Consider the following 24,767-nt stretch of genomic DNA (forward strand, 5'->3'; position numbering starts at 1 on the left):
GAATAAAAAATAAAATCATGTCAGGCTAGTTTGTTGTTTGGTTGTTTTATTATGAAATAAAGTTTCATTGTTCTTGTCTTTTCCCCCACTTGATCAGTTAAGTTGCTGATAAAATAATCAACAAAACACCAATTCTATTGGTTTTATTTGATTTTATTTTATTGTTGATACAATGTTTATTTATTTCACCGTTTTAAAAATGTTTTGTCCTATTTTTGAAAATCATATCACAGGCCGTGGAAAGAATAAGATTGTGATGTAAAATGTAAACTGAAGGTGTGAGTCATCGCTGCACGTGAAGGGAGGGGCAGGTGTCTTATCACTCCCTAACAGAACACACACACACTCGCCCGCGCGCGCGCTCACAACGACGCGTGCATGTAATCGTATCCACCTGATGGATCGCGCATGCGCAGTGTCCCTCTGCTCCAGGCTCACTCGCAGCTCAGCAGCAGATGGACAACAAGACTGACTCTTCTGCATGAAAGTCACTCTTATTTACTCGGAATCCAGTGAAGATCCGTCCGGGGTAAGAAACCACCTTTTCCGTGAGTTTCAACAATGATACACTGTAATATCATGTTTATTAGCATCTGTGGCTGCTGGTGAGAAGAGTCATGCTAAATTCCACCACGATTTCTGCTCCTTTAAGAAAGTAAATTAAAAGAATATTGTAGGAAACAACGTGTTTTATTACACATGTTTCTGGTGATTAATGAAGGCTTAACTCTGTTTCGGCAATATTAAATATAATATTTAAAATGTAATTATTGACTCATATGTAAATAAAACAGACATTCACATCTCGATGGTTTATTTATTTACAGTTTACAAATATTTGCTTAATGTATTATATCATTCAAGTATCTGGAAACAGCTTTTTTGTCGCCTTATAGCCATCAGAAATTAATGATATATCGTTGTTCTCACGATGCAGGGGCAACAATATGATATATTGCGGTAAATTGTAATATATTGTAATATATTGCCGTTGTGTTGGAAAAGTATTTAGGATTGTAGACTCGACTCCTTTCTCTGGTGTTTCAGAATTTACAGAGCACGTGACTCCTGAAGAAAGTCGTAACATTTTCTTTTTTTTTTTAAACCAAAATTAGGAAAAATATATTTTTTTATTTTAAACACACATTATATAACTATAAAACATACAAACTATGGTTACATTTAAAAAAAAGATCTGCAAGCCAAAAAGGAAAAAAAAATGATACACATTTTTTGTTTTTCTTAATAATCCATCTTTGCTGTCAAATATCGATTCAGTATCGTGGAAAAAAAAAATCTTGATATATCACCATATCACCATATCGATATTTTCCAACACCCCTAAAATACAGTATAGTATTAAAGCAAGTATATCCAAATCGTGGGCTGGGGGCCACTTGTGCTTCTTGAGTAGATGTCATGCTGCCAATGGACCAGGATGAATAAGAATCTGCATGGACATGTTATTAACATTTTTAATTGTAAAAGTAAAACTTTTAAAAGGTCCCACAATTCATTTTAAAGTTTCCGTCCTACAAACGGAGTTGAGAAGTTCTCAATTTTGTGCTAAAGATATAAGGGCTATTATTTTGAAGTCCTGAAAAAGATATCTCTGGTTGTGATGTTATACATTTAACCCCTACTGTTTTTCATGTGGCCCTTTACTGAAAAACGGAGCTGCAAAACTCAACATTATTTTTAATTATTAATTGATTTCATACAGATATTTATACCATGAGTTCAAGACGCGGGATAAACTATAAACAACATTTACAAACTGGGAATATGTTAATAATAAAGCAATATTAACCTAAGTTATTCAAGCTTGGATTTTATTATTTATTATTTATTATTTATTATTTATTATTTATTATTTATTATTTATTATTTATTATTTATTATTTATTATTTATTATTTATTATAATTATTTTAACCTAGCAATGATGTTTTTGGATAAAGAGAGATTCATGTTAACTTACTTTTGCCACACAATACATTTTTATTGAACTTGCGAACAGTACCCACTTTTGTTATATTATAACATTAGTACTTTCTTGTCATTTTCTTTGGTCATATTTAACCCAAACACTAATGTCCAACGATGGGTATTCATTACCTGGTGCACCGGTATACAGTATAATACATAATAAAATATGCTACGCTTCCCGTTCTTGTCCTCTTTCTCTCTGGTAGACGTTATATGTGTGCAGGCTTGATGATTGAAACTGTAGCTTAAAAAATATTTTTTCGTGTTTTTTGAGGCTGTAGCTGTTTAATTTACATTTAACCCTCTATTGGCATCATTTGATTTCAACATATTTTCCTTGGCGATCATGAATGAGCAGAATCAAGTACAAATCAAATCAACAACAAGAAAATTGCCTTGTCTTTGTAATGCCGCACACTTAATTACAAAAACATTTACAACTTGTGGCTTATGGATTGGGTTGTCACTTACATTTAAACTTGACACTGATAGTCATGAAAATACTAGATTTTTTTTTTTATTAACAAGAAAAAATGCAAAACCAGCCTCTGTTTCAACATGTAACAATAAACTGACGCTCATGTTATATGTTAATAATAAAAAACAGTTGTTCAAAGAGAAACTTCAACTATAATGACAAGTTTAAGGTAAATAAATGAATAAGATAAACAATTTGATGATATCGATACCTTTTAAATTAAAAAAATTTAAACATTTTAGTATTACCAATATTTTTGTATTTTTTGTACTTTTCAAACCATAGCTCTGAATAAATTCAGAAGGAGAGTTGGAAAATGCGAAAGACTGTAGGTCACTAATTGAGGATTTTCTTACCTTAAAAAAAGAAAAGAATAGGCTTTGTCTGATTTATTTGGTTTCAAACATGCTAACTAAATCATGTTACAGTACCTCACATGTATTTCCTGCCAATCATGGAATCCAGTTCCAGGAAGTGGAGCAGCAAAAGTTCAGCACATTAATTCAATCAGAAAGTAAAAAGCAAGAGAGACTCTCAAGTCTAATGCAACCTTCTCACTGTCTAAATGTGTCTTCAGCACTGCACAGCGAGCTGTCAGGTTGTTAATCTGGTCCCTGTGAGCTCCAGAGGTGTAAATGAAGTCTTTGTTCAGTGCTGTCATGTCTTCTTCTTCTTTATCTGATGGCATGTAAATAACCCGCTACAATTGTATTATTGCTTATTTACATTTAACTCTTATTTAACCCAAACCATATTCTATCATTGAATAAAATGATGTTTGTTTTCTACATTGTAAGTCAACTGCAACACAACAGGAACACTCCCAGTGTTCTGATATTAACTGTGAAAGATCTTTCTAAGAAACATACTGTATCACGCACATACAGTAACATAAACCTCACATTGTGTACTATTTTTCTTTACGCTATGAATTGGGGAAGTATCATTTGTGAACAGGATTAAACTCTAACTCTTTTTAATATTCATTTTGTGAACAGTCCCATTCTTTTTATTAAGCCGCCAATAAATCTTGTACAGTAATGGTTCTACTACACGCCCTCTTATGAACTATCTTGACAATCTTGTAGAAATGAATCTGATTAAAATTCCTGGTACATTATATGGGAATTGTTTTTATTCGTAGAAAAAGAACGCTTTAGAGAGTGTAGGAAGTCCTAACCAATTGCACTCCCCTCAGCACAAAAAAGCGTAGTGGGGTTGACACAATACGACGGTTGTGGTGATCTTATGGAAAAGCTTAATCACCAGACGCTTCAGGTACCATGATACTTGAGTGTTTGTGTATGCTCACGTCTGTGAACGTGTTTGGAAAAGGTGTGTGTGTGCAGGGTTCACCTCTTCTCTCGTCCTTCGTTGGTTTGTGTGTGTGTGAGAGGCAGATGAGAGGTCAGATGAATTTGTACTGTAAATATTTGCAAGCTCATTAAATGTCTTACAGCTTCACAACGTTTTCTTAAAGCAGAGGCCATTGCAACAAGTACATTTCATTTTTAATGCAACAGTAACTAAATATTGTGTTTGTTTCATCTATTGTCTTCTTAAGGGAATTTGGCCAGTAATTTATTAATGAATTGTGTGTCCTGACATTTTACAAGCCCAAACGATTTAAATGTTTGTTCTGTTTTATTGGCGATAGAGTTAACAATCCAACAATCATGCCCAGTTGTTCTAATAGTAAAACTCCTTAGGTGGATGGGTGTTTGAGCAGCTCATCTGTTTCATGATTTAGTTTGATACAGTGTCTTCATTTTTTAATACGACACGCTCTACTCCATAATCTCTGGCTATTCACCACTTGTTCAATAAAGACTAGTATCATTTAAAACATTTGAAAACCACCTGGTGAGCTCTGAAAATTAGCGCTGTATCATGAAACCTCATGAAGCCTCAACACCAATATGAACATTTATTTTAACTTTAACTTGCAAGAATGGAAAGTAAACAATAACACACATATTGTATTTTATTTTGAACTTGTAATGGACTGATAATGCCTCATGAAACAGCTGATGAGGTATCATTATACAGGGTCTTCATTTTGAAAGACCGCTAGATGGCACTCGTTACTTAATAATCTTTTGCTCGGATCAACTAAACGACAAAACCTGACATGATTTCAAACTTACAGTGACATAGGTCATTGGCTGTAAATAAGGCCTCATCAACACATCACTACCTACAAATCTAAATGTACTTTTAAGCTTCATATGTGAGCATGATATCTAAGAAGCAAGTTAGTTCGGTTTACTTTGAGCAAGCTAAAGAGTAATGGTTAATTTTGTTGATCAGTGTTCGTCTTTTAATAATGATGAGCTGCTGAACTGTGCAGTTTCCTCTGCATTCATAGCACAGAAGGGCTGAGATTGCACAGTTCAACATATTTCAACGTAAAAAATGTCACAATCTTACAAAGTTATGCTTTAAATGAAAAGTGCACTTAGTCGTTTTCTTTATTCAATCCAATCTGTTTATGAAAATGAAGCCTATTTAGCGCTCTAATAGAAAAGGAACTAGATACAAAACCAGTCCAGCAAGCTCCTGTTATTTTCCCTAAACAAACTGTTCCCTAATGTTCCACCACGACAGTGACAGATTGCTTATAAATTAAAACAGCAGCTGGAGAGCAGAGAGATCATTAGATGGATCATTACAGGAGAAAAAGGGAGGAAATGAAGGGATGCTGCACTGTCGCTGTGAGTTACTCATTCAGTCTTTGTCCACTTATTTTCACCACTATTCGTTCACAAGTCCTCACTTTATTTTCTGTGCCTCTCTCACTCAGTATTGAGGTCACTGTTGTGGGAATGTGGAGGGAATAGATGGATGTATGGAGGGATAATAAATGGGTCGTCTGAGGGAAGCTAACTGGAGGTTTTTGTCAGCAGCTTACTTTCTGGAAGGCTCAGCTTCCTCATCTCAGCTCCACTGTCGGGTTTCTGGTTAAAAGTTCTTGCCAAGTAAACATTTGCAGAGGGATTAGTAAAGGTTAGCTTTAACAAAATAGGAAGGTTTCTGTGCCCTAGTGCTACCAAAAGCAAAGTTTGACCGCACCAAAACATTTTACACAATAATAGAATATTGATTGACAAAAACTGTAAATCCTAAACTCTTGATTGAACTTCATGACCTATGATGAAATCTGTTTGATTTATGTGTATAAATTGGTTGAAAGTTGTTATAATGCCGGGGTTGAAATTCCCCACAAGCACAACAATCTTATGACATTATTTTTTACGTTTGTATATAAAATAGAGATAGTTTCTTCTTGTGGATTTAGAAGCTGTAAGATTACAACACTCCAGTAGGAATTTAAACCTGTTACTTTAGTTCACCACATTACTTCTGAGCTGGTCATCTGTGATTATGGACAATTAGTCCGATGGTCAAACACACACACGCACACACATACACACACACAGTTACACACTTTCACTGTCACTGACCCCAATTTCTGTAAGCCAAGTAAACAAACCGTCATTGTTTATTACACAGTGATCAGTAACCTGCTGATCAGTTGCCATAGTGCCAATAGCAATGCCTGGAATCTGACCTCTCTTTTTCCTTCCATCTGTTTATCTTTGATGTATCTGACAATTCAACACTGACCTGTACCTGTAATTACATTTACAACAATGAATATTGAAGCACAAAACCAGCTAGAACAAGTCAGCAGTCTCCACAGTGCTATTGTTGCCAGTAATGTAGTAAATTGACCAGAGATCAAGGTTACATGCTCATCATTTATTCATTAGTTAGTTGTGTATACTTTGCTGATGTGCATTTATTTTATACAGATACACAGATTTCGGTTGACACTTTGTCCACTGGTGCAATTGAGTTGCAGTGGTTAAGTATGGTTGAGTATGCTATTATGATCACATTGTCTAATGAGAATATTATTATTATTTTGATTGATTTATTTTGTATCATTATGTTTTGCTGCAAATTGATAGTTCTAAATGAAACAAATGCTACTTATGGTTCCTCGCACACGGTTCAGGACCAGAGGAGAGAGATCCTTCTTATTCGTGCTGGCTTTTCCCTGATTTTCTGGAACTCCTGTGTTATTCTCTGAGTTATCTTGATCTTTTAAGTATATATTTTATAGAGTATTATTTTGATTGTTTAGACGCTTTGTGACCCTGGTCTAGAAAAGCGCTCTATAAATATAAATTACTTACTTACTATTTTATTTCTTTACATTATTTTCACTTTCATACTTTCTTATATTTGTTGCCCTTTATGTTAGAACAACAACTGTACCCAAATGCACAACCTGATACTATACAGTAACTGACTTAATTTAATAAATACATTATTAAATAAAAAAAGAAGACAGGACTCTTCTGAAGAAGATGCACAAAAAAGAAAAGTAAGGGGGAACAGATGGAAACCAGGCAAGCTAACAGAAAATTACAGTAATAGCGATTTCAAACTTTTAAACCTGAGAGATAATGAGATAATGAGAAAAATATCAGACAAAATCTCTGTACAAATGATATGTACACACACAGCATGTAAATAAAGAAATTCTTAACCATGGAGATGAAAGACAAGTACACTTTGCCATGATTATCAGATAAAACCTGATAAACAATAATACAATCAACAAATCCAAGTAACAACATACTCTTTGCATCAAATCTAAGAGTTCACACTTTCAGGTTTGCTTCAAGGCGTGCTTGTAAAGCTATAATTAGAGGTGAAATTCGTTAACATGGATCTGGCACTCGGCGTTGAAACTGTGAAGTCAGCGACCTGTGAAAGGCAAGAGATGAGGTGTTAATCTTAGATATCTTAGATAGATGTTGCCAACGCTTCTCCTGAAGGTGGCAGAATTAATTAGGATGGATTACAAATGTTTGAAGAATGGCTTGACAAAAAAAGTTGTAGCATTTAATACCATGAGTTAATTTAACTGATTTAAGACATATTTTTTTTGCCTTCTTTCTGAAGTGTGAGTTACAGGAGCTGTCACATCTTGAACCTGCAATGTTTGTTGACAACCTTAACCAGAACCCAAACATGGTACAACAATGTAGGCTGGCCCATTTGTGAGTGTTGAATGCTAGTATTTAAGAGCAGAAGTCATGTCTATGAGGCTCACTGAATTTAACTGTGCAAACACAATGACACCACCTGGCTTGATGTTTTATTATTTTAATATTAGGTACTTATTATGTTCTATGTGTAAGAGAAACTCAAAAGTTTGTCAGTTTCAAGTCTTAAACTTCATCAGTATGTAATTTAGTCAACCAAAATTGTTCATTCATTAAAAACTATTCTTTGAAAACCTACTTAGATTTAAAACATCTAACCAACCTTTGTTATTTACTTTACTTTTTATGTGAAATTAAGGGCAATTATTTTGTCTGTTTTATAAAGCAGCTGACAAAGGAATTTTCGGCAAACATTTACTGTGCACGTCTATGAGAAAACAGAAGCGCCCCAAAGCAAATTTCAAAATGAAAGAAGACTTGGGTTGAGAAGAAGAAGACAGTTGCTGTTTGATGAGCAAGATTGTACAAGATAGTATGTCGTCAATGTTTAACATTATGTGAGAGTTAAGAGTTATGAGAGGACGTCTTGTGCTCCTCTACGAATATGGTGGTTATTTGTATTTACTTATTGACATTTTCTATGAGAAAAGTGTTAGCTTAGTTTAATTTTTTAATTGCCATATTTTTACCTTTGTTTTTCTTGAATTATGAAAATGCCACTCACATCAGTGAATAGGGCAGGGTAAATCATTTATTTGATTTGGAATCAATTTCATTTACATTTTTGCATTAAAGATTATTAGAGTGTGTGATCCAATTCTTTGGACATTATTTGCAGCAGCGTTTTACGTCAGGTTGAAGCTTACAAGGCTGCATACCTTTCTGGGCACAGTTTTAGTGTATCTGCCAATCAAATGAGGTCTGATCGGCAGATCTGTTGAGTGAAGTCCCCCAAGGTTCTGTGTTCTGGGTCCTTTATTGTTTTTGCTGTACTTGATTCCCCTGGGTAAAATCATTCAGAGATTTCCTGATGTTTCTTATCACATTTTTGCTGATGACATCCAGCTCTACTGCTCTTTTGATCCAACTGAGCCCCAGAGGCTGAACAGCTTAGTCAATTGTTTGCTAGAAATCAAACAATGGCTGAGTGAAAACACTTTGCAGCTAAATGTGGACAAAACTGAAACTTTGGTTATTGCTCCTGATGATAAGGTTCCATGGTTTAGTCAGTACTTGGGAGACTTAGGTCGGTCTGTCAAACTGAGCCTGAGAAACCTGGGTGTTGTATTTGACAAAGACATGTCTCTTGTTCAACACTGCAGAAAACTGACCAAAAACTGTTTCCTTCAACAGAGAAAAATCTCTAAACTTAGGAAATTGTTGTCACAACATGATCTGGAGCTTGTAATCCATGCGTTTGTGTCTTTTCGCCTGGACTATTGCAACAGTTTGTTTTCAATGTCTTAACAAGAAGGAGCTGTCTCGCCTGCAGTTGATACACAACTCTGCAGTGAGAATTCTGACCCGCTCAAGTAGAAGAACTCACATTTCTCTGATCCTTAAAACTCTTCACTGGCTTCCAGTTTCTTTCAGGATCAACTTTAAAATTCTGGTTCTTAATTTCAGATCTATTCATGGTCAGGCTCCTCCTTATATCACCGATCTGATCCAGCCTTACACCCCAGCTCGGGCTCTGAGGTCTGTGGATCAGAATCTACTGATGGTTCCTCGCACACGGTTCAGGACCAGAGGAGAGAAATCCTTCCAGGTTGTTGCTCCTAAGCTTTGGAAAGATCTTCCTCTCTCTTTGCGCTTGATGGATCTACTGAGTCCTTCAAGAAACATCTTTACACTGACCTCAAACTAATTTTATACCCATCATTTATACTTGCAAGCATATATATATATATATATATATATATATATATATATATATATATATATATATATATATATATATATATATATATATATATAATGTTATGTGTGTAACTGTTTACTTTTAAGTATATATTTTATTGGGTGTCGTTTTAATTGTTTAAGCACTTTGTGGCCCTGGCCTAGAGAAGTGCTCTACAAATATGACTTACTTACTTGCACTACATGTGTTGACGTTGATTCCCCAAATAACACAGCCAATAAAAATTTCTGTTAAGCTAGCTGCCGAGTAAATTTCAATTTTCTTGTCCCCTTCCAGATGTTCTTCTATGGGTAGTCAATGCAGTGGAACAAGAGTCTCTCATAATGGAGGTAGACTCCATTAATGGTCATCAAACAATTTCACCTCCCTGCTCCTGTCAATTCTGCCGCTGGGATGGGCAGCACATCATAGTGTTTCCCATGAGGAGGGCGAAGTAACTTATAATCAAGTGGCTCCAATCGACAATATGGACGAAGACCAGAGAGTGCAACCCCCTCCTCCACCTCCACCACCACCTCCTATGGGTCCTCCTCCACCACTTCCACCCTTGCTTCCTGCGTTAGGAGACCTCATGGACAGTTTGAGGAAGAAGAAGAGAGTCAGGAGTTTCTACTGGAAAACTATTCCAGAGGATCAGGTGAGAAGAGTTAAATGTCTCATCAGGTCTGTGGTTGTGGGTCTAAAAAAGTCTTCCATCACTGAGAATCTTCCTTCAGGTGAAGGGCCGGACCAATCTGTGGACCCTGGATCGTGTCCAGGAGAAATACCAGATCGATGTCCAGACGATTGAGGAGCTGTTCGGGCAAACTGAATCTACTGAATCCACCCTGACGCTGAGCAGAGGAGGGAAGACCAGAGGCTCTTTCAGGGAAAACAAGGACGAGGTGTGTGATTGTGTGTGTTGCACTTTGATGCTTGTTGAAGGTGTATCACAAGCAAATAGTTCAGGGTGTGTAAGTCTTCCTTTCATTTTGTTTTCTTGTTTCTGTCAACCAGGTCTGCATTCTGGATTCAAAGAGGGGGATGAATGTTGGTATTTTCCTCAAACAATTTAAAAGGTAATCAACTCTGTGTCCCCAAAAAATAATAACACTAATGTCACTGCCCGGGTACAGCAGAGAGAAGAAAGAAATTCCTTGACCTTCTTAAATGAAAAAAGAATAACATACAACATCCCATTATGTTTCTAATTCTTGCCAAATATCAACGACTAATAAACATGTCACAATGTTGTTCCAATACCAACTGCAGTCACATGCATGTGAAGTCACTTGATGAATATCAAACTTATTTATTTAATCTGTTTGCCTCTCAGAGAAGTGTCATGCTACAAAAACAAAACTTTTATCAAGTTGGACACGCCCATCAAACATTCTCACAATATCTTTATTTGTTCACCGGCTTGGAGATGATCACTGCAGTATTGACTCGGTTCATTGCTAAATGCTAATGCAGCGCCGCTGGAAACTAGACTCCTGCTACGATAAATTATTATATTTATCAATATTATTACAATATTTTCTATTCATCATGTTGTTTTTGTCTATATTTATGTATTTTGACCCTTAGACTTAACACCAAAGATTTTTTAGCATTACCATGGTTGCTTACATTAGTTTACATAAGCTATGAAATTTGTTCACATGCTTTCAGCATTAATCTTATTTATAATAAAGAGATCAAACATTATCACAACGATTAGACTTTTTCTGCATCACTACATTTATTGTAATATATTATGTATATTGCGTTATTGAGATGGAGTACTTGATTATTGGTGTAATTTAGAATTTACAAAAATAAGTTATAAGAGTGTCGAAGTGTTATATAACCATTGGAAAAATATGTTGTGCAACTCGTGATGACGCCCTCATCTGTCATTGTTGTCACTAAACAGTGAAGTGTGCAAGGATGCAGACAAAGAACTGTCATGATCATCTTAAAAAAAACACCTGAGACTGAAGCTCAAATACACAATCACTGCAAACCATATTTGAACTTTAGAGTTTGTTAACTTATCAGTAAGTTCTACCCGTCTATCTCATACATGCAGTATTTTACAAAATATTCCAGATGGACACTAGAAATATACTTTTATTTCATAATAATAATAATAATAATAATAATAATAATAATACAAGTATATACGTTTCTATAGCCCTTTTCAAGGTACACAACGATTATTTACATAAACCAAAAAATAAAGATAACATACATACAGTACTAATAAAAGAACAGAGGTAAAAGAGAGATGGGGGGGAAATGAGTAAACAGCTGATGATGGTGGTAATAAAAAGATGGGTGTTGAGTTGATTTTTGAAAGATGTCCCCAATGTTTGGCTCTGATGATGTGGGTGAGGGTATTGGTCTCTGTAGAGCGTGTTCAGTGGGGGTGGGTGGGGCGCTGGATGAGATGGGTCAGGTACAGGGGGCAAGGTTGTTTATGGTTTTGTAGGTGGTGGGGAGGATCTTGAAATGTATTCGCTGTTTTACAGAAAGCCAGTGAAGTTGGCGGAGGACGGGCCTGATGTGTACTCTGGAGTTTGTGTGGGTGAGCAGTCTGGCAGCGGAGTTTTGGACATATTGCAATTTTTGAAGGGCCGTGGAGGGGAGACCATATAGGATGCCATTGCAATAGTCGAGTCTTGTGGTGATTAATGCATGAATTTGTTTTTCAGCTGCAGAAAAGGACAGAGTGGGTCGAAGGTTTGTTATGTTCCAGAAGTGAAGGAAGGATATTTTGGTTCTGGGAGGCGGGAAGGGTTGATTTTGGGCCAAAGATTATGATTTCGTTTTATTGCTGTTGAGTCTGAGAAAGTTGTTGTTCATCCAGGATGAGGTAGGAGTGATGGATTGGTGGTGATATAGGGTTGTCAGCTTTGTAGAGGAACTGAAGTCCATGGCGGCGATAACGTGACCAAGTGGGAGCATGTAGCGTTTGATTATAGCGATATAGTGGAAAAGGATGGTGGATAATCATAGCTAAATGCTAATAAAGCTCTGCAGGAAACTAGACTCATGGTCCGATAAATCATTTTATTTTACACTAGTATTCTTTAGGTTTCTTTCATTCCCTGCTGTTCATTCTTTTATATTTTATTACTATTTTAAGTGTTTAAAACCTATAACAAAACACCTAAGGGAAGTGGAATTGTTATAAGTGTTTTTGCATTAGCATTAATGATTAAGTATGAGGGGCCGTTTGAGACAAAATTCAGTTTTTCTCTCACACGTACTATCAAGACCTCTCACACTTACTATCAAGACCTCTCGCACTTACTACCAAGACCTCTCACACGTACTATCAAGACCTCTCACACTTACTATCAAGACCTCTCGCACTTACTATTAAACCCTCTCACACCTTCTATCAAACTCTTTATTAGAACTTAATAGTACATATGTCAGTACTTGATTTTACGTGTATGAGTATTTGATAGTGAGTGTAAGAGATCTTGTACATAAGTGCATGAGGACTTGATAGTACGTGTGAGAGATCTTAGTAGTGCGTGAGAGAACTTGATTACACCGGATGCCGCCCCTTTTTTAAGCAACTTCAAAATAAAGTTGTTCAATCAATACTTAATCTCCAGCAGTTTAATACAAATGTTTGGATTGTTATCATGTTATTTTTGACATGATCACTTTATTTAATGATATCGCAGCATTAATAACACAATTATTAGACGTTTCTGCTGATGTACATCATTTCCTCCTGAAGTCCGTCTAAGCGCCTGACTTTTTATAAACCAGTGGAGCCTGAAGAGTGAATTCAACGCTCAGAAGACGAGCATGTAAGTTGTTTTATAATTATCAGCTCTCGTTGTGCACATCAACGTTATATTGTCTCTTTTTAATATACTATTGCAGCAATATTATTGCTTTCGCTAGGAATCTTTTGCATGGTCCGGTAGGACCGTTACTTGTGTGAAAAACAGTTTAACACGCTTTAAAAGTTTGTTCCTCCAGTTAATGTTACACGGTTGGATCTGAATTCGTTCGTGAAGAAGTAAGTGTCATACAGTACCAGTGTGTGCTTGTAGAATGTTATCGAGGTTTTAATATTTAGACGAGTGTTTGTTTACGTTTGTTTAATATTTAGACGAGATTTTGTTTACGTTCGCTCCGGTGCATTAAGTCGAAGATATTTCCAAATGTATCTTTATTTTAACATCCATGTCTGTCTCTGACTTGTTTCTGATCATTTATCAACAATCTAAAATAGTATAAATAATAAAATATAAAGTCCTAGTTTGCAAATACAGTATTAAAACGTGACTTCAACACGGAAAACGAACTTCTCATCCTTTTTTCTTTTTTTCAGATTGATGTCATTCGAAAAGAAAGAAACCAAATCATTCATTAACTAAAGGAGGATATGAAAATGTAGAAAGTTTAGATCAGTCCTATTTCTCCTCAGGTGTGACACATGGTAATGTTGTTGTAAATATTAATACTTCAGGTACTCATCACAGTAGATGATATTAGGATCTGTATGAGAACACTGTGAAAAAAGGATCCTTTAAAAGTTGTATTATTTCTCCACAGATGACCAGGACATGCGACAGGAAGATCTGCAACATGTTCCTGATCCTGGGACCACAATGTAACTCATCTGGTGCTGGATCATCTCAAGAGTCTCTCAGGAAACAAGGAACAATTTCAAACACACACAGAGGCAGATGAAGCAGCAGAACTAATAAAGTAGCAGAGTTTATAAACTAAATTAACCATTTAAATGTTTAAACATCAGGTGATTATTGTGGTTCTCTCTGTTGAATTATCTTCAAAGTGTGGTCACTTCCAGAAGCTCATTTGACTTTATCTAAATACACTGAACAATAAATAACTTTCACTTCATGCACTTTTCACTTTTACAACTTGAGTTTTGTTCACAGACCTTTATACAAAAGAATGTTTTTTGAGTTGTGTTAAACATATATTTTGTAAGTACTGCAGTACTTTTGACAAGACAACTAGCGAACATCACTCATAGTACAGACATAGAAAAACATGACAAAATTGTTGCTGTAAATATTTTCTTCTACACAATGAAACATGAAATGTTTTGGAATTGATTTGTCCCAATAGTTTGACCCCTGACCCTTCAGAAGTGCTTCACCAGTGTGACATGATCCCGGTAAGTAGGAAAAGCCAGAGAATCAACCAGGAATGCGATGAACGTTGCGTCAATCTGGGGGAAAGAAGTAAATCTTTGTGTAGTATTTTCGTAATGTAAATGTAACATGCTCACCTTCCAAGCATTGAATTCATTCTTCAGAAACTTTTGTTAAAAGTGCATCTGTGATTTATCAGGTGTTTGTGCTATTTCTACTGAATCTAGACGCACTTCAGGCAGATGTACTTCATCAGAAGCGTAAACTACCTTAAAAAAATACCGTTTTAACGTTGATATCATTAAATAATGTGATAATATAAGAAATAACGTGATGCCAAACCAAACATTTGTATTACACTGCTGGCAGCTCTGAAATTCAGTAATGATTAAACAACTTTATTTTGAATTTATTTTTAAAAAGGGGGCAGCTTCCTGTGTAATCAAGATGGCTTCCTGTGTAATCAAGTTCTCTCACACTCACTACCAAGTTCTCTCACACGTACTACAAGTTCTCTCACACGTACTATCAAGACCTCTCACACGTACTACCAAGTTCTGTAACACGTACTATCAAGACCTCTTACACTTACTATCAAGACCTCTCACACTTACTATCAAGACCTCTCACACTTACTACCAAGACCTCTCACACTTACTACCAAGACTTCTCACATTACTATCAAGACCTCTCACTCTTACTGCCAAGACCTCTCACACTTACTATCAAGACATCTCACACTTACTATCAAGAGCTCTCACACTTACTACCAAGACCTCTCACACTATCAAGTCCTCATGCACTTATGTACAAGATCTCTTACACTCACTATAAAATACTCATACACGTACAATCAAGTACTTATACATGTACTATTAAGTGCTAATAAAGAGTTTGAAAGTATATGTGAGCAAGTTTGATAGAAGGTGTGAGAGGGTTTAATAGTAAGTGGGAGAGGTCTTGATAGTACGTGTGAGAGGTCTTGATAGTAAGTGCGAGAGGTCTTGGTAGTAAGTGGGAGAGGTCTTGATAGTAAGTGCGAGAGGTCTTGATAGTAAGTGCGAGGGGTCTTGATAGTAAGTGCGAGAGGTCTTGATAGTGAGTGTGAGAGGTCTTGATAGTAAGTGCGAGAGGTCTTGATAGTAAGTGCGAGAGGTCTTGGTAGTAAGTGTGAGAGGTCTTGATAGTAAGTGCGGGAGGTCTTGATAGTGAGTGGTCTTGATAATAAGTGCGAGAGGTCTTGATAGTGAGTGCGAGAGGTCTTGATAGTGAGTGCGAGAGGTCTTGATAGTGAGTGCGAGAGGTCTTGATAGTGAGTGTGAGAGGTCTTGATAGTGAGTTTGAGAGGTCTTGATAGTGAGTGTGAGAGGTCTTGATAGTGAGTGTGAGAGGTCTTGATAGTACGTGTGAGAGGTCTTGATAGTAAGTGCGGGAGGTCTTGATAGTGAGTGTGAGAGGTCTTGGTAGTAAGTGCGAGAGGTCTTGATAGTAAGTGCGGGAGGTCTTGATAGTGAGTGGTCTTGATAGTAAGTGCGAGAGGTCTTGATAGTGAGTGTGAGAGGTCTTGATAGTGAGTGTGAGAGGTCTTGATAGTGAGTGTGAGAGGTCTTGATAGTACGTGTGAGAGGTCTTGATAGTAAGTGCGGGAGGTCTTGATAGTGAGTGTGAGAGGTCTTGGTAGTAAGTGCGAGAGGTCTTGATAGTAAGTGCGGGAGGTCTTGATAGTGAGTGGTCTTGATAGTAAGTGCGAGAGGTCTTGATAGTGAGTGTGAGAGGTCTTGATAGTGAGTGTGAGAGTTATTTCTTATATTATCACATTATTTAATGATATCAACGTTAAAACGGTATTTTTTTTAAGGTAGTTTACGCTTCTGATGAAGTACATCTGCCTGAAGTGCATCTAGATTCAGTAGAAATAGCACGAACACCTGATAAATCACAGATGCACTTTTAACAAAAGTTTCTGAAGAATGAATTCAATGCTTGGAAGGTGAGCATGTTACATTTATTAAATCAGTCCCCGTTGTGCACATTAACATTATATCTTATTGATAATTCCACATTGTGCTTCACTTTTTATACACACATAACTGCCTATTTGAAATCTAAAGAATAAAAGCAATTAAGAACTTTTGAGTGTTGAACCTATTTGACCCTTATAGTAAGTACGAAAATACTACACAAAGATTTACTTCTTTCCCCCAGATTGACGCAACGTTCATCAAATTCCTGGTTGATTCTCTGGCTTTTCCTACTTACCGGGATCATGTCACACTGGTGAAGCACTTCTGAAGGGTCAGGGGTCAAACTATTGGGACAAATCAATTCCAAAACATTTCATGTTTCATTTTGTAGAAGAAAATATTTACAGCAACAATTTTGTCATGTTTTTCTATGTCTGTACTATGAGTGATGTTCGCTAGTTGTCTTGTCAAAAGTACTGCAGTACTTACAAAATATATGTTTAACACAACTCAAAAAACATTCTTTTGTATAAAGGTCTGTGAACAAAACTCAAGTTGTAAAAGTGAAAAGTGCATGAAGTGAAAGTTATTTATTGTTCAGTGTATTTAGATAAAGTCAAATGAGCTTCTGGAAGTGACCACACTTTGAAGATAATTCAACAGAGAGAACCACAATAATCACCTGATGTTTAAACATTTAAATGGTCAATTTAGTTTATAAACTCTGCTACTTTATTAGTTCTGCTGCTTCATCTGCCTCTGTGTGTGTTTGAAATTGTTCCTTGTTTCCTGAGAGACTCTTGAGATGATCCAGCACCAGATGAGTTACATTGTGGTCCCAGGATCAGGAACATGTTGCAGATCTTCCTGTCGCATGTCCTGGTCATCTGTGGAGAAATAATACAACTTTTAAAGGATCCTTTTTTCACAGTGTTCTCATACAGATCCTAATATCATCTACTGTGATGAGTACCTGAAGTATTAATATTTACAACAACATTACCATGTGTCACACCTGAGGAGAAATAGGACTGATCTAAACTTTCTACATTTTCATATCCTCCTTTAGTTAATGAATGATTTGGTTTCTTTCTTTTCGAATGACATCAATCTGAAAAAAAGAAAAAAGGATGAGAAGTTCGTTTTCCGTGTTGAAGTCACGTTTTAATACTGTATTTGCAAACTAGGACTTTATATTTTATTATTTATACTATTTTAGATTGTTGATAAATGATCAGAAACAAGTCAGAGACAGACATGGATGTTAAAATAAAGATACATTTGGAAATATCTTCGACTTAATGCACCGGAGCGAACGTAAACAAAATCTCGTCTAAATATTAAACAAACGTAAACAAACACTCGTCTAAATATTAAAACCTCGATAACATTCTACAAGCACACACTGGTACTGTATGACACTTACTTCTTCACGAACGAATTCAGATCCAACCGTGTAACATTAACTGGAGGAACAAACTTTTAAAGCGTGTTAAACTGTTTTTCACACAAGTAACGGTCCTACCGGACCATGCAAAAGATTCCTAGCGAAAGCAATAATATTGCTGCAATAGTATATTAAAAAGAGACAATATAACGTCGATGTGCACAACGAGAGCTGATAATTATAAAACAACTTACATGCTCGTCTTCTGAGCGTTGAATTCACTCTTCAGGCTCCACTGGTTTATAAAAAGTCAGGCGCTTAGACGGACTTCAGGAGGAAATGATGTACATCAGCAGAAACGTCTAATAATTGTGTTATTAATGCTGCGATATCATTAAATAAAGTGATCATGTCAAAAATAACATGATAACAATCCAAACATTTGTATTAAACTGCTGGAGATTAAGTATTGATTGAACAACTTTATTTTGAAGTTGCTTAAAAAAGGGGCGGCATCCGGTGTAATCAAGTTCTCTCACGCACTACTAAGATCTCTCACACGTACTATCAAGTCCTCATGCACTTATGTACAAGATCTCTTACACTCACTATCAAATACTCATACACGTACAATCAAGTACTCACACATGTACTATTAAGTTCTAATAAAGTTTGAGTTTGATAGAAGGTGTGAGAGGGTTTAATAGTAAGTGCGAGAGGTCTTGATAGTACGTGTGGGAGGTCTTGATAGTAAGTGTGAGAGGTCTTGATAGTACGTGTGAGAGGTCTTGATAGTAAGTGTGAGAGGTCTTGATAGTACGTGTGAGAGGTCTTGATAGTACGTGTGAGAGAAAAACTGAATTTTGTCTCAAACGGCCCCTCATAATTAAGTTTACATATGCTATGACACTAAAATATACATTTATTTTTAGACTAGATAAATTCTAAATAATTTTCTTGTACGATAGTATTGCTTCGTTTCCTGCTGTTTATTCTGATGTTTTTGTTGATGTTTATTTCTTCCTACCCAAAAACAAAACACCAAAGGAAAGTAGCATTACTTTTTAGCGTTTGCATGGTTGATAACATTGGCTTACATTTGCTATGAAACTAAAAACATACATTTACTTCCAGATCCTGTCAAACGATAGTAGACGATATTCGGAGTGGCAAAAGTGAGGTTTACGGTGCGGAGCCTCTTAAAGAGCTACTGAAGCTGCTTCCAGAAACAGATGAGGTGACATCACACACGCGTTAATGACCTCTTGAACGTGGCCTGACAGTTTACACTCAAACCATCACAGGTCACCAAGTTACAGGCATACAGGGGGGACGTCTCCAAGCTCTCTTTGGCCGACACTTTTGTATATCTGCTGATTCAACTTCCCAGGTGAGACTAACCTTTGACCACTTACTCAGTGTTGGCTAATGCTCAACTGAACTTTCTTTCTCCTGAGGGCTGAGCTAAACACATTTTTTATAATAAAGACTAAACTTAGTCATCACAAATGATCCTTCAAAGCAATATGGAAACGGTTTGTTAATTTTTACATGATTGTCATCCTCAAGCTACTCTGTGCGAATCAAGGCAATGTTGCTGAAAGAAGAATTTCCTGCGGCATGTGAAGCCATGAAACGAGACATCAGGATCCTTCGTTCTGCTACTGAAGGTAATAATGTGTGAGTTTTTGTTTCTCACCTCTTTCTTTCAACTAGTCATCTGCTTTTAAGGATCAAGAGATACACTTTATTGATCCCTCTGGAGGTCTCATTGGGAAATTGTTTAGGGGTCATGACGAGAACATGACAGAGGTTGATGTGTTCGTCCATGTTCTCTCTTCCAGAGGTGATGAGCTGCGAAGAGCTTCATGCTGTTCTCCATCTGGTGCTGCAGGCCGGAAACCTCCTCAACGCTGTGAGTAAAGCTAAAAAAAGGAAACTTACTCCACTTTTATTTTAGTGAAAAACAAAACCTGTCATTTTTTTTCCCTCGAATGTTATGATTAATACATGTATGTATGATTGATACATATAACAACGCAGGGACAATGATACAATATATTGTGATACTGTAGGAACAAGGATATATTTGTAGTATTGTCCGAGTACTTGACTCTGGTGTTGCAGAATTTACAGACCACATGACTTTTGACAAAGTCCAAACTGCTTTCATTTGATTTGAAACCTAAATATGTCCAAACATCAGCTTTAAAAGCTGCCAGAGTCAACTGTATCCTCTTAACCTCAGTCACCGCAGGAATATTACTGGATTTCATTGTTCCTTTGGAGGACAAAATGAGTGTTTAAGTACAAAAAAAAAGTATTCATATCATTAGTGATATTCCAGTCATGGCAAAATGCTATTGCTGACCATCGATCAAATAGATAAAAAAAACAAAAAAAAAACAATGCTATTTAATCATGATTATTCATTCAAATCAATCTTTTCATGGTATAAACCACAACCACTACAATCTTATCAATACTATACAGTAGGTGTGCATAATGGAACAGTGTTAAGAGCTACTGCCTCACAGCAAGAAGTTTGCAGGCTCTTCCAGCTTGGAGCAATCTCTAACTTTTCCCTTTGAATGTTTGTTTTAGTTACACAACATGTACATCTTAAATGTTTAATGAGATTTTATTTTATTTTTTTTGTGTCCCTGTTGGTGCGTTTTCTCCCAAACAATCCTGCTGCAATGGTTTCACCATATGTTCCTTAATACTGTGTTGTTGTGTTGCAGGGTGGATATGCAGGAAATGCTGTGGGCTTCAAACTTTCATCTCTTCTGTCTCTGGCCGACACCAAAGCCAACAAGCCCGGCATGAACCTGCTCCACTTCGTTGCTCTGGTCAGTTACACACGTGTACACACATCACAATACTTTTACTTGTATTTCTATAAGTACTACTTCACCACTACTTCTTTTTTCACTACTAGTTTGACTTCTACTTTGACTTCTATTTTTACTACCACTACTACACTTATACTTCTATGTGTACTACTACTACATCAATTCTACTACTCCACTTCTACCTCTACTACTACTCCACTTCTACTTCTACTACTACTCCACTTCTTCTTCTAGTACTACTTATGCTTCTATTCTTTATACTACTACTTCTATTCCTTCTCCTTAATATTCTACTTATACTACCACTATTACTAATAATAATGCCAATAATAATAATGATAATAATCCAAACAACAAAAATAATGAAAATGGTGACGGTTTTCTTCAGGAGGCAATGAAGAAAGATAAAACACTTCTGGAGTTTCCTCTAAAGTTAAATCACATTGAAGCTGCCTCCAGGTCAGTGTCAGTAGAACACACTTGTAATGTTGGTATGCAATAGCCTCTCTTGATGTGAATAAATAACTGCAGCTTGAGCTTCACATCTTTTATTTACCGACTAGAATCTCAGTGGAGACGCTGGACAACGAGCTGCAGAGTTGGATGTCACGCACCAGCTCAGTGGAGGAGAACGTTGAGAGCAACACGGAGTTGCTGCAGCAGCTGGAGGATTTCTTACAGGTAACAGACGTCAATACAATATCATCATCAAAGTACAAGAATTCTCTCTGCTTCAGAGCGCTTCGATGTCTCTTGGCTCGCTGCGAGATGCACGTCGGCGGCTGAACAACGAGGGCAACGCTATGATAGACTTCTTCTGTGAGGACAGAGACACAAGCAAACTGGACGACTGCTTTAGCATCTTCCACAGTTTCTGCTGCCGGTTCAGTGATGCCGTGAAGGTACGAGAAGATAAATCATGATCCTTCTGGATTATAAGCCTGCTAATTATAATGTGTAACACGTGCCACACAAGGCCTAGGGGTCAAATCTGGCCCACACAGGCATTGTATTTGGCTCGGTGGATGGTTGCCTGCAGTTAAAATCATAAATACACAGCGCTCAAAATTCAAAATGTATTGGTGTGCTACAAAGACTTTATTGCTTAGTATTACCCTGAAAAGGCTCTGTACTCCTTGAGGCATCGTAGGATCATTCTGCAAGACTTCATAGTATTACTCTATGATGAATCTTAATATTACTCCATGATGCATCGTAGTATTACTACATGATGCATCGTAGTATTACTACATAATGCATCGTAGTATTACTCCTCCTGCAAAAATCGAGTATGCATTTTTCACAAGAACCTAAAACTTTGGAAAGATTGTGGCCTTTTGAGCATGACAGCCCTAGAAGAAAGTATTTTATAATAGTTGCTGCTATTTTCAGGACAACAAACACAGGGAGGCTAAAGATTTAGCACGCCGTCGCCTGCAGGATCTGGAGGAGCAGAAGAGACATTCGTGGTCTGGTGTTGAGCAGGTACGACGGCCACATCTTTGACGTGACATTTAAAGTCTAAAGGAGTTCTCATGTTGTAGGTTGGAGGAATGTCCAAGACGCGCTGCAGCAGTGACACGGACATGACGGCCAACAAGGCCGGCCTGCTGATGGAGCTGTTGTCCAGCAAGACCAGGTCACCCTTGCCCAGATTCCACAGTCCGTTTGGGCGCACAGGGAGCACAGCGAGCACAGCAGGCACACGGAGACCCCGCAACTCGCCATCTATCTTGCAGGCGCTGAAGGCCGACCATGACCTCTCCATGCTTCTAGACATGGCGGAACAAGAGCAGCAAGTCAGTTCACGGCGTGGTCGTCGAGAGGAACGGACTGCGTCTTCACAAAGACATCAAAGTCCAAAGCAAAGAACAGACATCTTCCCAAAAAGCCCGAAGCTGGAAGTCCCTGAAGCCTCACTGGCCGGCATCATTCCTGAAGTAACAGTTACTACACCTCTGAACACGACAAGTGAAGACAAGCCTACCTCTTACATGGACCCGCAACCAGACCTCAACAACAACTGCAGCGAGGGACTCGAGCAGGAACCGAGCAGGAACTCTGACGAATGTTTGACGACACAACCTGAGCCCAACATGGTCTGGTATCGGGGTCACAGCGCCGCCAGCAACAACAACATCTCGGTGGTGTTGGAGCGACATAAACTAGTTCCAAAATTACAAGCCTTTGATCTCCTTTTCAGGACAAACAAACCTAGTCATCAACGCAACAGCCCACCGGAGGACGTTCAGGTCAGAGAGGAGGAAATCCAGAAAAAAGATGCTCAGTGTGAAGAGAAAGAGGAGGTGAAGGAAGAGGAGAAGAAGGAGGACAATGTTGCCGTCTGGTGTGTTACAGGAGTGTGTGAAGACACACAAGTCAAACAGACGGAGGGTGACAATCAAGACGTCTTCACCACAGCCAATCACACTCCGGCTATGACTCATCCGACCAATGAACAAGTGCCTTCTTTGCCAATCAGCAGTCAACCAGTGCCTGCGCCCCACTGCGAGGACTCCCCACTTCTGCTTTCATCTAGCCGGTGGGCAGTGCCAGCAGGTGAGTCGTCTTCAGATACCGTGTGTCAGGAGAAATCAGAGGATTCAGAGGCATCACCATCTGTTACGGTGACGGACAAAGCAGGTTCCTTGCCAGAAGACTCACTCCAGAACCCTCTTGATGTCTCTAAATCTGTTGGCAGCCTGGACCAGAAGCACAAACATGTCCGGACTCTCACCACCTCTGAGAACCAGGGCATGAGACGGGTCGTATCGATCAACAGAACCAGCAAACCCGCAGCCCCACAGGAGAGAAAAAAACTGTTGAACCCGCGTACGCTCCTGACGTCCGCCAATCTCAGACAAGTGGAGCGACCCTCCTCCGCTCCGTCCTCCCGCCGCTCCAGCCTCAATAACCCGGTGGATCCAAAAGACCCGGAGAAGAAGGAAGCTGTAACCAGAAATCAGAGCTTTCAAAGGAAGCAGTCCGTCCGGAAAGTTGTAGAAAGACCCAAACCTGAGGAGAAGATGTGCCGATCCACCCTCCGGGCGCTGGCTCGGGCTCGAGGGGCTGCTGGCGAAGGTGGAAGCGTCAGCGCTCCCGTCACACCCGTTCACAAACAGACGACTCTGTCCTCATGTCCTAGCTTCGCTCGGAATACTGCCTCCTCGTCCTTCCGAACCACCTCCTTGACGACAAACTCCCAACAAATTGTTTCCCCAAAATCCTCCTCTTCTTCATCCTCTTCTGGCACCACCCCAACTCCGACCCAAACATCCTCTAAGAAAGTTCCTTCATACGTCAGGCCTTCGGTGCGAGAACCTCTCACCTCTGCCTCCCTCAAGAGGACGGAGAGCACCAGAGCGTCTCCGCTGTCTTCACTCCTCAGCTTAGCTGCTCCTGTTAGAGGCGTGAAGCGTAATGAGAGCGGCAGTTTATCAGACAAGTCGGGTCACTCTCGGGACTTCAGTCCAAAACCTGTCTGGAGATAACATAGAGAGGTGGTATGAACTTCATCTATGGAAGTATATCAGTGGCATCACAAATATAATTGAATAAAACATTTAAAATGTTGCCTGTGGAATAAAATGTTTTATTGAAATTTTCTTTTCAAATCTTTTTTTAAAAAACCTTATTAAATAATTGTGTATATTAAAAGGGTACATTTTTTTTAATTAGTATTTTATGTAGAATATAAAATATTTTATGTTTTAATTTTAATTAATAGAATATTAAACTCAATGTAATTAGTTTTTAATATTTTCAATTATTAAAAAAAGGAATTTATACATGTTTTCTTAATAAGCAACTTAGTTCCAACCTTTGAATAAACTAATGATTTAATTCAATTATTCAATTAGAAAAAATTAAACCTTTCAATGTAGAAATGATTGAATCAAATTATTTAAAACAAATTACAACTCAATGCTTTAAAACCCAATGAAATAACGTTAAAAATGTTAAAATGAATATGCCGATGGATCTGATATGCTTCCATATTTAGCGCCCCCTAGTTTCTTGCAATGAATGAAATCCA

At 37.7% G+C, this 24,767-nt stretch overlaps 1 protein-coding gene across 4 annotated transcripts; it reads left to right on the forward strand.

Annotated features, from left to right (window-relative positions):
- The first annotated feature begins 405 nt into the window (after nucleotides 1-405).
- Nucleotides 406-24,332, forward strand: LOC148082847 (uncharacterized). 4 transcript variants are annotated; one of them, XM_087790118.1, is made up of 15 exons: nucleotides 435-529; nucleotides 9,114-9,255; nucleotides 9,685-10,045; nucleotides 10,125-10,292; nucleotides 10,405-10,466; nucleotides 19,011-19,113; nucleotides 19,181-19,266; nucleotides 19,446-19,546; nucleotides 19,721-19,791; nucleotides 20,621-20,728; nucleotides 21,120-21,190; nucleotides 21,295-21,412; nucleotides 21,469-21,633; nucleotides 22,124-22,216; nucleotides 22,276-24,332. In XM_087790118.1, exons 3-15 carry the CDS (start codon nucleotides 9,875-9,877, stop codon nucleotides 24,220-24,222), a joined length of 3,264 nt encoding a protein of 1,087 aa, XP_087646244.1. In that variant the 5' UTR covers nucleotides 435-529; nucleotides 9,114-9,255; nucleotides 9,685-9,874; the 3' UTR covers nucleotides 24,223-24,332. The 4 variants fall into 4 exon arrangements, with proteins under 4 accessions (XP_087646243.1, XP_087646244.1, XP_087646245.1 ...); XM_087790117.1 differs by lacking the exon at nucleotides 9,114-9,255 and having other exon boundaries at nucleotides 406-529; XM_087790119.1 differs by lacking the exon at nucleotides 9,114-9,255 and having other exon boundaries at nucleotides 461-548.
- Nucleotides 24,333-24,767: the final 435 nt, after the last annotated feature.

The sequence above is a fragment of the Callionymus lyra genome, chromosome 4 (assembly GCF_982586985.1).
Source record: "Callionymus lyra chromosome 4, fCalLyr1.hap1.1, whole genome shotgun sequence".
Classification (NCBI taxonomy): domain Eukaryota; kingdom Metazoa; phylum Chordata; class Actinopteri; order Syngnathiformes; family Callionymidae; genus Callionymus; species Callionymus lyra.

Bases quoted from the DNA above. Each gene is read 5' to 3' on its own strand.
- LOC148082847 (XM_087790117.1), top strand. From the start codon at position 9,875: ATGGACGAAGACCAGAGAGTGCAACCCCCTCCTCCACCTCCACCACCA. The intron at 10,046-10,124 runs GTGAGAAGAGTT...ATCTTCCTTCAG, and splicing joins AAACTATTCCAGAGGATCAG to GTGAAGGGCCGGACCAATCT. The intron at 19,792-20,620 runs GTGAGTAAAGCT...GTTGTGTTGCAG, and splicing joins CCGGAAACCTCCTCAACGCT to GGTGGATATGCAGGAAATGC.